This window comes from Centroberyx gerrardi, chromosome 19, assembly GCF_048128805.1.
Source record: "Centroberyx gerrardi isolate f3 chromosome 19, fCenGer3.hap1.cur.20231027, whole genome shotgun sequence".
NCBI classification, from domain to species: Eukaryota; Metazoa; Chordata; class Actinopteri; order Beryciformes; family Berycidae; genus Centroberyx; species Centroberyx gerrardi.
In genome coordinates, this window is record NC_136015.1 from 13,928,227 (window position 1) to 13,944,816 (window position 16,590).

The window sequence follows — 16,590 nt, forward strand, 5'->3', positions numbered from 1 at the left end:
CATGGACTGTAAAACATTTAAAAATGTATTGTGAAACCACTACCTCGTGTGCAACTGTCCTCCTTCCTTCACCCCTTGTTTCCATTTTGGTTTTGTAGATGACAAATTTCATATAGTTTGTATATATGTAATATTTCAGACCCACAAGTTTGCAGGGATGGTCTCAAGGAAAGGACATACTCTGTAGCTGTCAAAAAGTCATAGTTTCTCTAGTTGCCTTCATCTGTCAAGTGCCATCTTTGTCTCTGCCAACTGTTTGGTCTTGGTTAAAGACAGGGACAGATGTGATTGGCTAAGCCCTTAGCATGCCACGCCCAGTGGCGTGCCAAGAACCCATTCACAGGCATTTCCAACAGAGAATGCACAGCAGGGGTACTGCCAACCTGACATGGAATAGCCAAGAAACATGTCATCTAACACCTGAATAAAACATGGCACTGAAACTGACTCACCTGGTGGAGGATAGAAAATAACTAGTTGTTGGAGTGGGGGGATCCAATTCATGTTGCTTTCATAAGTGCATGAAAATAGTGATTCTATGGCACTGAGTTCTTGGTATTGTTGATATCACAGGCACTGACAAAGTGTCCCCAGCCAACTCTGGAAGTGCTGCATGTGTGTTGTGATTGGGTATTGACTTGATAATGGCATAATTACACACATAATCTAGTGATTTTAAATGTGTCCGTCTACCCATTTTTTTGTAAAATTGAATATATGATGTGCACTGTGAGAGATATGTCATTGGACATTAATATTAATATGAGAAAATTCAATGATATTCCAAAGTGCGCTCTTCCACATGGTTAATGCCCAATGACTGAGGTACTACCATTCGAAAGTTCATTAGTACCAGTACCAATGACATCCACCCTGGTTGATAATTTAATAAAAAGTTCAGATATGTTAAACCGTACCCAAGCCGTGAAGAGGACACTCATGCGTTGATGATAAAAAGCCAGGATGCTGTGTTGAGCCATTTCTACCATTTCTCCAAGTCATGCACCAAAAGCATGCTTGGTAGCAAGTTCAAAGCCCTACAATGTAGTCCGTAAGATCTGTCAGGAGAAAGCATCCTGATGAGCTTTTCACAAACTGCCACGGATGAAGAAGTCAGAGGCGGGACATTTCCCGGCTCAGACCCAGCTCTCCGACACTCTCGTAGTCCGGCTCTGCCTTGGCGGCGTCGGCCCCCTCCGCCCCCAGCCCGGCCCTGTGACCGTCGTCCGAGCTGCCAGTCTTAGGGATGCGGATGGTCTCGTAGCCGGGGTCCGAGCTGTCCAACGCGGGGTCTTCCCCCGGCTGGGGCCCGTCGGGCTCGGGGTAGATATCTCGGACGGTGGCATACAGGTCGCTGGAGGAGGAGGCGGGGACCAGACCTTTGAGCTCTCCGATGCTGCTGTAGTCGTGCTCTTTCTCTTCCTCGCTCACAGCATCGCCACAGTTTGCTTTGTCGACCGTGGAATACACCGCTGACTGAAGACGAGGGGAGACACACAAGGTTCATGTTTATTACCTTTATACTTTCTTTGGGCGTGTAAACTTCTGAGTAATGTAATAACATTCTCTGAGTTAAAAAAACAAAATGAGAGACGAGATAACAGCAAAAGAAAAGAGCACAAGAAAATCACTATCTAAGTCAAAACACTGATGTATTTGTTGTACCAAAAGTCAGATTTCATCGCTGCAAGCTAGGTTCTTCTCTCGTAGGGTATTGTGTGATGTCATGTGACTTCAACTACTGTGACTGAATGCTTTCTTTCCCCAGTTTCCATACTGTTCAAAAATCTTTTTGATGCTCGGAGCATTGGCATTCACAGTGTAAAGTGCTGCTGTCTCGGGACTGGAAACGACAGTTTGGGGAATAAGGGAGTTTAACAGACACTTACCTCATTGTCTGACAGAATGTGGTTGTCGAGCCCTGGTGAGGGAGATAGAGGGGAGTGTAACTGGAGGAGAAAAAAACAAAAAGATAGATTCAGATATGGCAGCCAATGTATGATAAGAAAAGACTGAGTACAGAATCACAAGTTTAAAACACTCCCAAGGCTACAAAGTGGGTACATGCTTCTCCTAAAGGGAAGGGATTTTAGAAGCCTATCCTAAAGAAGCGGCTTTTTGGAACATTCAAAAGGTTTTCACGTTTTTATTTTTGAGAAATTAGTTGTATCTTCCTGTTGTAAAAATGCAGATTGTCATGTCCGGTCCATAGGGTTTAAAATGTTTCTCTCGAAATCAAATGCAAGGGATTCCATTTACTTCAATAAACTGTAATATTATGAACAGCATAGTAATACTGTATTACTGTTTCAAAGAACTTGCAATTTGGCAAAATGGTTTCAATCCCCACAGATTTGCACTAGCATTACTAAAACATGCTAACATTAAAATATTGCCAATTTCTAAAATGTTTTGGAATGTCCTAAGGGAAGGCCTGTTTAGTGATCAATAAGCTCTCTGCCAGTAGATAAGAGAGCAGTTCTGTATTTGCTGTTTCTGCTTGTGTTACACATAAAGCTAATGTATATAACCACTCATTCATTAAGAAAATTATTGATTGAAAATCAATAGGCGGTGACAGAGAGCGTGATGTTATTGTGCACAGCCTCTGTCCACATTGCCTTATGATCGATGGGAGAGCCATTAATCAACAAAGCACATCTGACTGCACCAACAAACACCTCAGGAGTCTAAAAAGAATGTCAATATCCCTGCTAGTGTTGATCAAATATTCACAGGACATTTTTATACATATCTCTGAGGCAAAAAAATGCTTTTTTGTGTTCTTTGTTGACTTGATTAAGGGCATAAATTCAGGTATACGGAGTCCTTGTTTGGAGGTATCAAGGTTACCGCTGGTTTAACAAAGGGGGCTGCTGTGTTTGTGCTGGCTGCTCACTTGTTGAGGCGGTGCTTGCAGTACCAAGGCTATATTCCCACACAAGCTGCGCACTTGTGTTCTGTAACTATATGAAAAACTGTGTACAGATCATCCATCAAACCATTCGCTCCAGCCGCGCGTCATAGTATCTTTACATACGTAGATGCAGCCTCTGTTTCCCTGGGTTCTTCTCTGACAGCGTAAATCAATATGATTACTTTATGGATAATGCATGTTTGGAGACATGATTACTTTTATGGATCCAACACACCCTGCCATGCAGCAGATGCCTTTTTCATTTTGCTTTAATTAGCCGCCCAATTAGGCGGATTGGCCCAGAGGACTCTTTTCATGAAACATGGACGCAGGTGACTTGACCCAGTCACAGCAGCTCCGAGTGTCTCTCACAATATTTGTTCATCTAATTCGCAGTCCCCCTAGTCTTGACTCAAGTATCTCTGTAAATTAAAGTGCCAATCTCATTTACTCAGTAGCATGGTCAGCAGTCAGCACACACTGTTAAACTTGATTTTGATGAATTTTCTTTGGAATGGCCGCTAAATTAAACTCTTAAAAAACTTTTTAGGTATATCAAGCTAATATTAATAGTTCTGTGTTATTTAACTGAAATGAGAAAAATGACATATAACAATATATACATACACCTAGAGACATTACATTTGAGTGATTTATTATTATGTTATGAGGTCTTACAAAAGCAATTGTGTGTGTATGTGTGTACATGTGTGTGTGTGTGTGTGTGTGTGTGTGTGTGTGTGTGTGTGTGTGTGTGAGGATTATGTCACAGTGTTTATGTGTAAGAAGCAGACACACGGACATGCAGGACACGCAGTATGACAGTAAGCTGATTACAGAAGCCTCGGAAGACGGACGACTCAGGTGTCAATGTGTCAGTCATGTTGACATACACACATATAAATCGGTGTAAATACATAAACTCAGCCTGTTATCTGCATTCTCTGTCCTGCACACCCTCATTCAAGCACACACACACACACACACAAGAAACGCTTCCAGACAAACTGTATACACGCAAAATACATGCATAAGCCACAGGAACGCCTACTCAAATTATACCACTTTACACACACATACACGCAGAGTAAATACCCAAATCCACACAGGAAAACACACCTATCTAACAATAGTCATTCCCTGTAGCGACAGGCAGTGCTGACATGCCGAATATCCCAGTTTGGGTGGAATGCGTCCCCTGTGTGCGTCCCAGCAGCCCGCTGGCTAGGTCAAATTCATTTCCTCCACCTCACATCAGAAGCCCAGAGGCGACACACGGTCAAATGATTGCAAACAAGTGTTATTACTGTGTATGATGGTTCAATAACTGTACAACTGTGAGTGTGTGTGTATTGGGAGTGTGTCTGTGTTGTGTTTACCCAGAAACTGTGTATGTATGCATCTGTGTGTGTGTGTGTGTGTGTATGAGCAGCATTTACTGAGCTGCTACCTGAGGGGATGCCTCTCACACATTAACATACAGACATCCCAGTGTATGCATATATATATGTGTGTGTGTGTGATAGAAAGAGCGCGTTTCTATAGCCTGTGTCATCCATCATGAAGCCAGACTAACTGTCATAGTGATGGTGGCCAGCTGGCGCTCACTAGGCTCAGACACACATACACACACACACACACACACCAACATTCATACACACACACACACTTGGTGTGACAAGACAAATCACCGGCGGCTCCTGGTCATACACAGGCGTAAACCACGGGGAGCCTGGAACATTCAGGGTTAACCTTAAATCAGCCCCAGGGAGTCTATGTGGAGCAGAATATATGTAGGCACACAAATGTCTGACTTTGTTTGTGTGTGTGCGTGTGTGTGTGTGTGTGTGTGTGTGTGTGTGTGTGTGTGTAATATGGGGGGGATGGGAGACATGGGGACAAAATACAGAATTAATGCTGACTAGACATGTCAGCAAGGCGTGTGTGGGTGCTGTGTTTATATTTGTATAAATGAGTACATGCAGTATATTTTTGAGCGTGTGCATGTGTGTGTGTGTGTGTGTGTGTGTGTGTGTGTGTGTGTGTGTGTGTGTGTCTACAGGGTAGATTGGAGACACTGGGGCTCGGTGGTTCAATATTTCATCATGGTACCAGGGTCAGACAAGGCTAGCCGCGCCTGCTGTCCAAATGAACAGCACCATCAGTGATTAACTAATTGGCCACAACAGCAGAGACAAAGGGATGGAGAGAGGAGAGGAGAGGACAGGGGAGGAGAGGGGAGGAGAGGAGAGGAGAGGGGAGGAAAGGAGAGGAGAGGAGAGGAGAAGAGAGAGGAGAGGAGAAGAGAGGAGAGGAGAGGAGAGGAGAGGAGAGGAGAGGAGAGGAGAGGAGAGGAGAGGAGAGGAGAGGAGAGGAGAGGAGAGGAGAGGAGAGGGGAGGAGAGAAAACGAAAACCACAAAGTAGAACAGATGCCTCTTCACACAGCTGTGTGGCAGAATGACGCTCTGATGTTTGTGTGTGTGTGTGTGTGTTTCTGTGCAGTTGTGTATGTTTGCCAGCTTCTGATGATGCAATTCTCTCTAAGCTCAGAGTATGTGTGTTTGTTGGTGTGTGTGTGTGTGTGGAAGGCAGCATGGTGAGACTCTGTTCAGTGTATGTCACTGAACAGCTACCTCTCCTCTCTTCTCCTCTCCTCCCCCTCTCTCTTTTACTCTTCTTTCCTTTCCTCACCTCTCCTCCCTTCTCCTCCCCTTCCCTCCTCTCCTTTACATCTCCCTCTGCCACACCTCCTCCTCTCTTCTCTCCCCTTCTCCCTCATCCTCCTCTTCTATCCTCCTCTCCACTACAGATGACTTCATTTGTATGCCGCCGGGTTTCTGTTTCTTCCCTCTCTCTGTCTCGCTGTCTCTCTCCTCTCTCCTTCTCTCTCGCCCTTCCTCTCTTTCACCCATTGTACCTCTCTCTCCCTCCAGTGTTTTTTGAGTCACTCTCTCTCCATCTCTATCTCTGTTTCATCTGTCACTCTCTCCTACTCTTCCCACTGTATCTCTCATTCTCCTTTTTTCCTCCTCCCTTCCCTCCTACACCATTTCCTCTCCTCTCTCTCTCTCTCTCTCTCTCTCTCCCTACAGCGACACTGAGCAGGCAGCTTAGCGGATGATAATTGTGTAGGAGACGTGTCTCCCCTTTCCTTTGTTCTCCATCTTCTCTTCTCTAGCCAGCTAACTTTGGCTGATGCCAACACCAGCGATTGGGGGAGAGAGAGAGAGACAGAAAGAGAGAGGGAAAGAAAGAGAAAGAGAGAGAGAGAGAGAGAGAGAGAGAGAGAGAGAGAGAGAGAGAGAGAGAGAGAGGATGCTTATCGCGGAGAATCAGCGGTGTTTTCTGTTTCTCCATTGTGTTTGTTTTTTTTTCCACTGGAGTTTTTCTCCGTTAAACTGGCATATGGAGCATATGCAAATATTGGCAGACTGAAATCTACAGGTGTGAGACCACATGCACAACACACACACACACACACACACACACACACACACACACACCTCCTCACCTCTCCATTGTGCAGCCCAGCCCCTGCCAGCCCGTTCACCACCACTGGCTGGTTGTCGTTTTCATCCAGAACCTTCTCTGGTACCGGCGGAGGTAAGTCCTCCTCCGGATCCTCCAGCTGCCTTTGGACGGGAACGCCGGCGTTATCCGAGCGCCTTTTGGCCTCCATGTCGGCGCTGTAGCGGCTCTTCTTGTTCAGGTCCACCGAGGCGTACTCCACCCCGGCGCACAGAGGCCCCCGCTCAGGCGTGCAGGGGCTGAGGTGGCCGTTGAGGAGGGCGGGGGGGTGGAGGGGGGAGTCGGCGGGGCTCAGGTGGGACGTACCGTTGGGTAGGCCGAGCTGCGCGGGGGGGTCTTTGAGCTCCTTGACCGTCTCGTACAGGGAGTCTTCGACGCTGACGTCACGCGACGCCACCGCCATCTCCTTCACCACCTGGAGATCAAGAGACTGCATTGTTTAACAAGCCTGTAAACCAACAAATTCATCTCCATTTAAACAGCAAATCAGCTCTAAATCATGTAGTTTGAGCTGTAAAAATGGTTATATGGCTTCTATATAGTGAATATCATTAATGCTGTGCTTGATTTCAGCATTTTATTTTTCAGATTAAGATTATTATTTTGACCCTAAACTCAATCAATCAATCAATCAATCAATCAGCCAACCAAATAAACAACCCACTAATCAAATCATTCAAGTCCAGTCCAAGTAAAAAAGTGCTTGTGGCTTTCTGAGGTGAATGAAAAACTGACCTCATAGGTACCGTCCCCTGAGGCCGGGGGCTCGTCCCCGATGAGGGCGCTGTTAGGAGGGATGCTGGGAAGCTCGCGGTCCTGAGGACACTTGGAGGACCTGAGCTCTGATTGGCTGGAGAGCAGCTCCTCTGACGGCTGGGGACTGGTGTCCTGGGTGTCCGTCAGAACTGGTGGGTTGGAGTGAAAGAGTCAAGGCATGTAAACAGTTTCTTTTTTTGTGCATTTTTCACTGTGGTTTCTATTTTTAAGAGCTAGATGTATTTCAGAATATTTCCTTCACAATAGTTTTGTAATGCTTCACATACAATTTTCCTGTTTTTTTTAATCATTGCAGAATAGATCCATTACTATGGACAGTCTTCTATGTGTTACTATTATACAACATCTAATACTGACCCAGGTAAAATGACAAAAAATTAATATTCTTATGACAAAAACAGTCACTGAGATATGAATTAGCCCAGCGTTCATAGACGATGAAGATGTTGCATCACGCCAGCAGCTAAGCACATATTACTATCATGTAGCTGAACCAGTAAACCTCACAGATGGCCGAGACATGCTGCACGGTGCCAGAAGTTCCACTAATGTTAATATCATGTAGCTAAAGTCGTTAACCTCATGGACAGTGGAGACATGATGTGCTAAGCTAATGTTAACATCCCGTCTTACCTGTACCGCTGGTTAGAGGGCCGTTGTGAGAGGTGCTGATGGCCAGGTCTGTCCCGGGACTGTCCACCGATTGGCTGAACGTCTCTTTCTCTGACATCTGCACAACGCAGGACAAGACGCAGGTTAGAGTGGCACTGCTAGGTTTAGCTCAGAGGCTCACAATCTGAATCAGCAGATCACCTATTACCTAACACATTCAAATCATGTGTTAGGTTATTCTGTTTACACATCACAGTGTCAATCTGTCATTCCTCAAGGGAACAGAAACCAAGCTGCATGAGCTAGTAAGGCCTGTGTGCAGTCCAAAAGTCATTGGCAGTAGTTTCTATTGAAAAATGACCAGTAGATATTATTAGACTCAGTTTAGTATGACTATATGAGATGAGTTTTTCTAGGCACACCACAAACAGATGAGTATTAGGAATATGTTTTTTCTTTTTTTTTTTTTTTTTTGGGGTAAACAACTTCCATATTTTTCTGATAATGATTATAATTTCTGTACTTCCCCCTCATTTATCCCTGCTTCTCTGAGCTGTCCCGATCACATTACTGATTACATTAAGCTCATTCTCCACGTTACGCATGTGTAACTCAATGCAGTACGTTTTTACTAACCAACAAAAGATATCTAAAGACAGCTAACAATCTCTGCAAGCAAATCATTGGTTTACAAAGCAAAAGTATTCACTGATTTCTGCGTAATGGAAAGGCACCGCTGTGTATTCTTGTCTCAATTCCCCTGCTGCACACGTGAAGTTCATTTTGACTGGGCTTGTGACTGGCGGAGATAATCAGACAGCCTCCTTTTGGGATAGAGTGTTTTCAGAAAAGTTTACGAAATCATCTGGAACGGGTGATGAGGTCACTGGAGATGTTGTAAATGGAGACACTTATGGCTTCTTGATGTTGCTTAATATCACGCTGCATTATAAACTGAAAGCAAGTCAAGCACAGAGCAAATAACATAGCTACACTTCCACTGAAGAGGGTCAGAGCTACAAAACAGCACCCTGCAGCTGGTAGGGATTCAGTGTCTTGCTCAAGCACAGTTTCCCTACTCACTGCACCACAAACAGCATTATCGGCAAAGTTAATTTGACTCCTAGAGTGTACAAATCAACACTATACCAGTGTGTATGTAAGTCCACACCCATCCCAGAGTCAATTTAACACTTGTAGATAGTTTTGAACAGCCACCTCTGAGCCATATCAGCACTATGAGTGAACAAACAACACTCCAATCAACACTTGCCAACTCCAAATAAGTGTCACTGACAAAACAACTCTCATTAACACTGGAAAACTTGCTGTGCACCCTGCTGCACTGAAGCATGATTTATCAATGTCTTATTTCTATAGGCAAAGCTGTTGCTCGGCTATCCATAACCAAGGGCCTAGAAAACACTGTGAAAACCCCATAGCAGGTACTTGTGGATATTCTCTTTGTTTAGGTTGTTGTTTTCCTTCTCTGTGAGCTACGATACAGCCAGGCTGGATACTAAAAGCTCCACAACCCCACCTAGTGGTTGTCTATTCTCATAACTCCATTCTCATAACTCCACTCTCATAACTAACTAAAACGATCCAAAATGTTTAGATGTATCTTTTTAGTTTAGCTGTTTCTTTACTTGAGGAAGGTGGGGAAAAGTGACAAGATAAGGACACCTAGCTCCTTATTTCCCTCTCAGTCTGACCTCAATGAACCTTTCTGAAACTGTGGGTTGTGTATGTCTGTATAAACCCTATTTGTTGTATTCTTATTGATAAACAATTTTTTCTTTGCTGTATCCTGTTAATATTTTCTGTTGCAATGATCCGGTTTCCCCGATTTCCCCACTTCCCCATTCATGTTTCACATTATTATATCCCAGCTTTATAAATTCTGATCAAGGCCCTCGTGGTTGAAACATTGATGAAATTATAAATATATTAATTTGGATCAGTGTCTCCCCAACATCTGTTTGAGTATTATCTGGAAGTGTGTCATCAAGCCTGTTTGATTATCAAGTCCAAGCTCATTGATTCAATACAGACAATGTCCATATTACTTTGACCTAGCCTGTGCTTTCAGATTAACACTGTTTCGTAACTTTGAATCAGGAACCAAAATGGGTCACGCATGTTTCTTTCTGGTTGGACCTCACAAGAGTCCTGAAGTGTTTTAATGAGCCTGGGTCCAGCCGGAGAGACTAAATTTAGACAATTTTGGCCCTAAGGCTGAAAAAGTTAACAAACGCCTGGTGTAGAGAACGGCGAGGAGGCGAGGGAGGGGAGGGAGGGAGTTTCTTTGGAGTGTTGGGACGCGGCCGCGGGGAAGACAGGCAGACAGATTGCGGGTTAGAGAGGAGCGCCAATCGAGCCGTCCACAGAGACAAAGACCCCCATTTAACCTGTCAGCTCGTGACACGGTCCGTCATTTAAATGGGCCCCTCCTGAAATAATTTGACCACCCAGCAATTGCGCTACGGCATGAAGGTTACACTGGAGATATCCATCAAATGTAAAAAGGCTCTGAAGAATGCATACGTGCACATGCAAGTAAGTAGGGTCACACACACACACACACACACAAACCCCCAGAGGGTGTGACAGAATAAGAGAGTAAGTGGATGCCACTTAGTCTATGAAAGCCAGGCATTTGTCACACTTAAATGCTGCTTGGTTCCTGGAGCATCAGTATTATGGGAGTTGGTACCATCTAATGTCCATGATGTTACATCCAACTGGACCTAGGTGTAAGTCATCATGAAAAGAACATAGATCGACTCTATGAATATTAAGCCTTTATTGCAATTTATTGTATTCTGTTTCATATGAGTGTGTCTTTCGTCTTTCTTTAAGTGCATATTACTTCAGCAAGACATGTACTGGATTTATTTTCTACTCTTTTCTGTTACATTCTACTCTGCCCTAATTCTTTGCTTTGATTTAACGACAAAAATACACACAACCATATAATAAGAAATATCATTATAGCAGTGACTGGAATTGTAGCAGATTTCCCTCATCTGCTGTCCTGGCAGCAGTAACCATCCCCTAATCAGCGGCTGCCAGCGTTTTAGAAACAATCTAGCTATCTGTCAGTCAGCTGTGTGTGTAAGGAGGTTTGGTTTTGTGTGTGTGTGTGTGTGTGTCTGTGTGTTAGTGTGGTGGAAATGGGACAGAGGCAAATGTCAGTGTGTGTGTGCACGTGGGGACGGTGTGTGCATGTGTGATAGGGCATCAGGGTGAAGATGAGTGTGTGCCTGTGTGTACATGCACATGCACATGTGTGTGTATGTGTGTTGTTCAGACATGCGGCCAAGCTGGAAGCTCTACCCCCAGCCTCATTTACCAGTGGTTACACTGCCTGATTACCAACATGACACTCTCCCACGCTGGGACTACTGTGTATGTGTGTGTGTGTGTGTGTGCATGTGTGTGTGTGCACAGGTGTGTGTCTTGCCATGCATGCTTCCACCCATGAGATTGTGTGGGTGCTTTGGTTTAAGCGAGTAAATATTTTCCCAGCATTCAGGTTAAGCTAATGGTTTTTCCCCTGTGGAATTTACATGGTTTTCTTCCAGCTATTTCCCAGAATCCCTAGATATCACTGAACTTTCACCTCTTGACCTCAGATATCTAGCGTGAGAGACAGACACTGTGTGTGAGAGTGCATGTGTGTGTGTGTGTGTGTGTGTGTGTGTGTGTGTGTGTGTGTGTGTGCATGTCACATAATTTCCCTGTGGTCATTACAGATGCTAATCTGCCTGACATACACTGACAAGCTGACTTTAGAACACACAGCTGTTCTCTTCTGCTTCTCTGTAACACACACACAGACACAGGCACACACACATACACACACATACACACATGCACGCACTTGGATACACATGCACGGTTGCACACACACACGCTCACAGACATCAACAGCTCCCCTCAAAACATCCTCTTTGAGACTCTTTAGTACTAGTTGGCTTTGACAGTGTCTCTGAATGTCTTTATCAACCTGTGTGATGATCAAAAGGTACCATACACATGCACACACACAGGCACACACACACACACACACACACACACACACACACACACACTAGAAACAGAACTTCAAAGCTAATCACAATTTCAGAAATTCCCTCTAAGTGGCAGCCTTTTTTTCAAAGCCTCGCTCCGTAAGGTGCTTCAACATCCCTTCACAATTTGCCTTAAAAATCCCCTTCAAAGTTGCAGTTCTTGCATACTATTGCATAAGAGGGGGATCCTTCCATGAAAACCAGTCCAACAAGTTCAACTCACTCCATTCATGAGGTTCTCATGGTCTGTTGCTGGATGTCCATTGACGGCTTTCTTTTGCCTAGAAATGGAAAAGGAAGGGTGGGAGAGAAAAGAGGGAGAGATGAAAGAGGGATGATTAGAATGCAGCAGAAGCACTGATACTGCAATGTGAGGCCTCAGTCTCATGGTTACAAACTCACAAGTGAATCAAAAGGAAAAAGAAGCTGCTTCTCTCTAGAAACAGGTATAAGCTACACATTTGGCAGCCTTCTAGACGGATATCAATAAGTCCTCAAAGTACATTATAAACTGGGTAGTTTCAGCCAGGCAAACTGACTGATCAAAGACATGTTGCAACTGTGCTGAAAATTCCCATAAAGCACGGCTGGCGCTTTGGTGCTTTTTTGGTTGCTATGCCGATTCTTATGGGAACTATGGAGCCAGTTGGCCATTTTTCTTGTTTTCTCCTGTTTTTACATTCCTGTGTATGTGTACTATTTTGAAGCAAACTTCCCCGACAGTACACATGCATTGGTAACTGTTGTATAAAAGTCACAATACCCCTGAGGACGTCCTTTACTGTGATTAATAGTACTTTGGTGCTGCCAGAGGTCCTCAGCAGCACTGTACCTCATCGTTGTGACACCTGTAATAGTAAAAAATGCCCTCCCAGGTATTTTTCCTATATTCAACAAAGTGTAAAAAAGACTCCCACACACTGCTTCAGACTTGCAAGGAGTCTTTTTTACATTGTACGTTTTTCCTCCTACGCATCTGCTGTCTACCTCCTCTACAGGTGTGCATAAGTACCTTTTTCTTGTCTTATATTCAACAATGCAATGCACAGCCAACATTTCCAGGCTTGCAAGAGTAGATTCCACTTGGATAGTTTGAATTGTGGGATGAGTAACAATGTAAAACCAGGAACCTGCACCTCAGCCATTCCTGACATATTCTGGAGATGTGTGTTTTTTCTAGGACATAAATAATATTGATCTGTGTGTGTGTGTGTGTGTGTGTGTGTGTGTGTGTGATGCCTCTCACTCACCCCTGGCAGCTGGCACACAGCAGCAGCAGCAGGGAGAGCAGCACCAGAGCGGTGAGGACGCTGAGGGTGCCAACCAGGACCAGCTGCCCGCTGCCCAGCCAGGATGCCACCCCGCTAGCTGCCGCCGCCCCCGAGCCCACGATGCCGGCCTCCGGCCCCCACCACACTCCACTCAGCACCGGAGCCATGACGCATCACACTGTGGCAGGAGAGGACATCGGACAGGTACTGGCTGGGGGAGGGGGAGAAAGAGACACAAAGGAAGAAAGGAAGAGATGTTATTTCCTCATACAAACATAATTAAACACCTAATTTTCCAGCAATGATGATTATTAGGTTGTTAGATCAGTATTCTGTTTGGAGCGAGATGGACCCTAACAGCTTTGGACTTGTGGGAAACCCTGCATTATATTACCTTACACTGAGTTTACACATGTACTAGAAGAGTTTGAGGATGGCTTCACTCTTTCAGCAGATCCTGAACGATTACTGTTGGTTGAGGATGAGCAGTGTTTGCTAGAGGATACACTCAAACAGCCACGTGCAAACAGCTCTTCGGAGTACTTTCGTATGAAACTGGAGCCTCGCAAATGGGTGATAATTGATATTGTTATGGTAAACTGCAATCAATATTGCTCCCCATCTCAAGGGTGCTAGTCAAGAACCACTTTACTACCACTTTACAGGATAACAGATCTGTCCAGCAAACAGATATTGAGTTGAGCAGCTTCAGTGCAGGATCTTGTGTTAATTTATTCATCTCCCCCTTCTATGATGAAATATACCAACAACTGCAACATGATAATAGCAAACTGAACATGAAGGCAAATCATAATCTACTAGTTAAAACAGCTATACCTGCCATCTATAATGAACATTTTCAAATAAAATATCTGTTTTACTGGCCGGGCTCCCGGGTTTACTGAAATCTGACTCTTGTGCATGTGCTGTAATCCCCTTGATTATTTCATTCATTGAATCTACACCACCCACCAGCAGCTCAATTAGAGGCTATGAGCAGCCGTGGCCAGCAGGTGGCAGGGCAGAGCAGAGTGAGACCGCAGTGCAGACAGCGATCCGCCTCAGTCTGCTGCAGTGGCCCTCACACCAGAGCATCACACAACTGGTGGCTGGGCTCTGCGCACAACATAAGCAATCTCATCACGTATCTCTCTAACAGCCAAAGTTGGGTTTCAGTGAATTGATGGACCCCCTGATGTTATCATGGGTGATTTATAAGGCGGGCAGGAGTGGAGGTGGAAGGGGGGGGGAGTTGTGTGGGAGGGAGTGGAAGGGATGATCTTGCATACTCTCCCAGCCGCAAAAAAATACAACTAAATAAATGAGTGTTAGATGGTGCGCATCCCACTGTGTGTGCGCTGTGGATGTGTGTGTGTGTGTGTGTGTGTGTGTGTGTGTACTGCTTGTGCACAAGTCTGTGTGCGAGCGAGGACGTGGGCACTGCAGTGTCTGTGTCTGGGAGAGAGAGGGCAGAAAAAGTGAAGCAGGATAAGGGCAGGAACGGAGAGACAAACCAGAGAGACAGCGACAGGCAGGGTGACTGACAGGGAAAGACAGCAAGCAGGGGAAAAAAACACACACACACACACACACAAAGTCAGGAGAGTGCTCAATGCCATTCAGTCTATCAGCCTGTCTATCTGCCTGCCCTCCTTTGCATGCCCTTCCCCTTTCAATCAGCCAACAAGACAGCGACATCAGACCGGGCAGGGATAGGGAGGGAGTGATGAAAAAGTGACAATCTTTCTCCCCTCGCCTGCTCTCCCCGGTGTGTGCATCAGCCTAACTCCTGTCAGGAGTAATGGGTGTGTGTGTGTGTGTGTGTGTGTGTTTATGTGTGTTTCGTACAGGCGGTGAAAAACTCCATTGTGTCTCTCCGCTCGCCTATGCTAATGCGACGGGGGAGTGTGGGAGTTGGGGAGCCGCTCGGCGTCTTCTACAGCGGCGAGGAAGAGCAAGTTTTGTGGCGAATCAGATCGAGCCGCAGAAGCCAATTTAACTTCTTCAAAGAATTCGGTGCAACTTCTGTTTTGCTAGGAGCCACGGTGTCTTTCCCCGTTTGATAAATACACAGGGGCTTACATTCCTATCGAGCCGGTGTGAATGGCTGGCGAGAGGCAAACACAACCTTGACACCTTGGATGATTAGTCAGGTCGGCCTTGCCTGGAGGAGAGCAGATAAGAGGAGAGAGGGGGGGGGATTACTGCCAGTGGAAGTAAGACACTGAGCAGCGTATTATACTGTAGTCGTACGAGGGCGTAGTTGTGTGTCTTGGATGCAAGTGTGTGTGTGTGTGTGTGGGTGTATGCATGTGTGTTTTGGGTGAGTGTGTGTGTATGTGAGTGGGAGTGTTGCAGGGGAATTGTGTGTGAATATGCTTGTGTGTTTTAACACCCACACTGAATACATATTGGAGAATAACCTGCTTCCAATCTCTACTCACACTGCTGTCCACCCCAACACACACACACACACACACATATACACACATACTCTGGTCACACACACACACACCTTCACCCATGTACAGTGTCTATAATACTCTCTCCTCTGTGTTTTGCAGTGTCCCTCCTTGTGCGTGAGACACACACAATGTCCCGTTTATTGACCAGTCTACCAGTGTAACTGAGAGGATAATAACTAGGTGACATCATTCCACTGAATCATATCATCTAACACATGATATCCATGATGTGTACTCTCCACACTGTTACACTGACCGCAGTCATTATGTCTGACGTCTTGGACACACACACACACACACACACACACACACACACATACACACACACTCGCACACTCTACAAAAGCGTGGCGTGTTGCGAGAGTGTTGTTAGGTGTGTGCTGTTGAAGGCGCTCTTACCAGTTCAATTCAATTCAATTCAATTTGCTTTATTGGCATGAATGCTACCCAAACATCATTGCCAAAGCGTTCATTATAATGTTGAATATGATGGAATATAATCAATATCTCGGTGCGTTGGATACCAGTTCAGTCTGTGAACATGTGTGGGTGCGAGTGACACTACTGTTTGTGATTCAGAATCTGGCTGTCAAGTCTGTCTGAACCTTTGCGGTTATGCCAGGGTTGTAAATGAGGGAGGATACACACTTTACTCCATGGGATTATTGACCTTGATCTCCTAATTTTGTATGAAAAATGACTTAAAGTCAGAGGCAACGTCTGGTCAAAATGTCATTGGATCTTCCATCCTTCTAACAGCTAACATCTGATAAATTCCTTATGGGGTCCACCGGTACTGTCTTCTGAAAGCCTCGTGTCCAAGTGTCACTATCTGCCAGGGTGTGCCAGCTAGTGTGTCTCTCCGTTGGCACTTAAACCAGAATAATTACCGGCTGCCACGGCACTGTGTCACCATGGCAACATTCCCTTCTACCCATCAGTG

General features: G+C 45.2%; 1 protein-coding gene across 2 annotated transcripts in view; it reads right to left on the bottom strand.

The window, feature by feature from the left end:
• Window positions 1-689: 689 nt before the first annotated feature.
• Window positions 690-16,590, bottom strand: part of pag1 (phosphoprotein membrane anchor with glycosphingolipid microdomains 1) — a 48,742-nt gene continuing 32,841 nt past the window's right edge. Inside the window, exons 2-8 of one of the 2 annotated variants that reach the window (XM_071901576.2) lie at window positions 13,162-13,393; window positions 12,135-12,192; window positions 7,857-7,953; window positions 7,182-7,351; window positions 6,430-6,861; window positions 1,890-1,949; window positions 690-1,476 (exon numbers count right to left, since the gene is read on the bottom strand). In XM_071901576.2, the coding sequence (XP_071757677.2) occupies window positions 1,114-1,476; window positions 1,890-1,949; window positions 6,430-6,861; window positions 7,182-7,351; window positions 7,857-7,953; window positions 12,135-12,192; window positions 13,162-13,349 (1,368 nt within the window). In that variant the 5' untranslated portion in view covers window positions 13,350-13,393 and the 3' untranslated portion in view covers window positions 690-1,113. The remainder of the gene's footprint in view (window positions 1,477-1,889; window positions 1,950-6,429; window positions 6,862-7,181; window positions 7,352-7,856; window positions 7,954-12,134; window positions 12,193-13,161; window positions 13,394-16,590) is intronic. The other variant, XM_078290552.1, reaches the window with a different exon arrangement.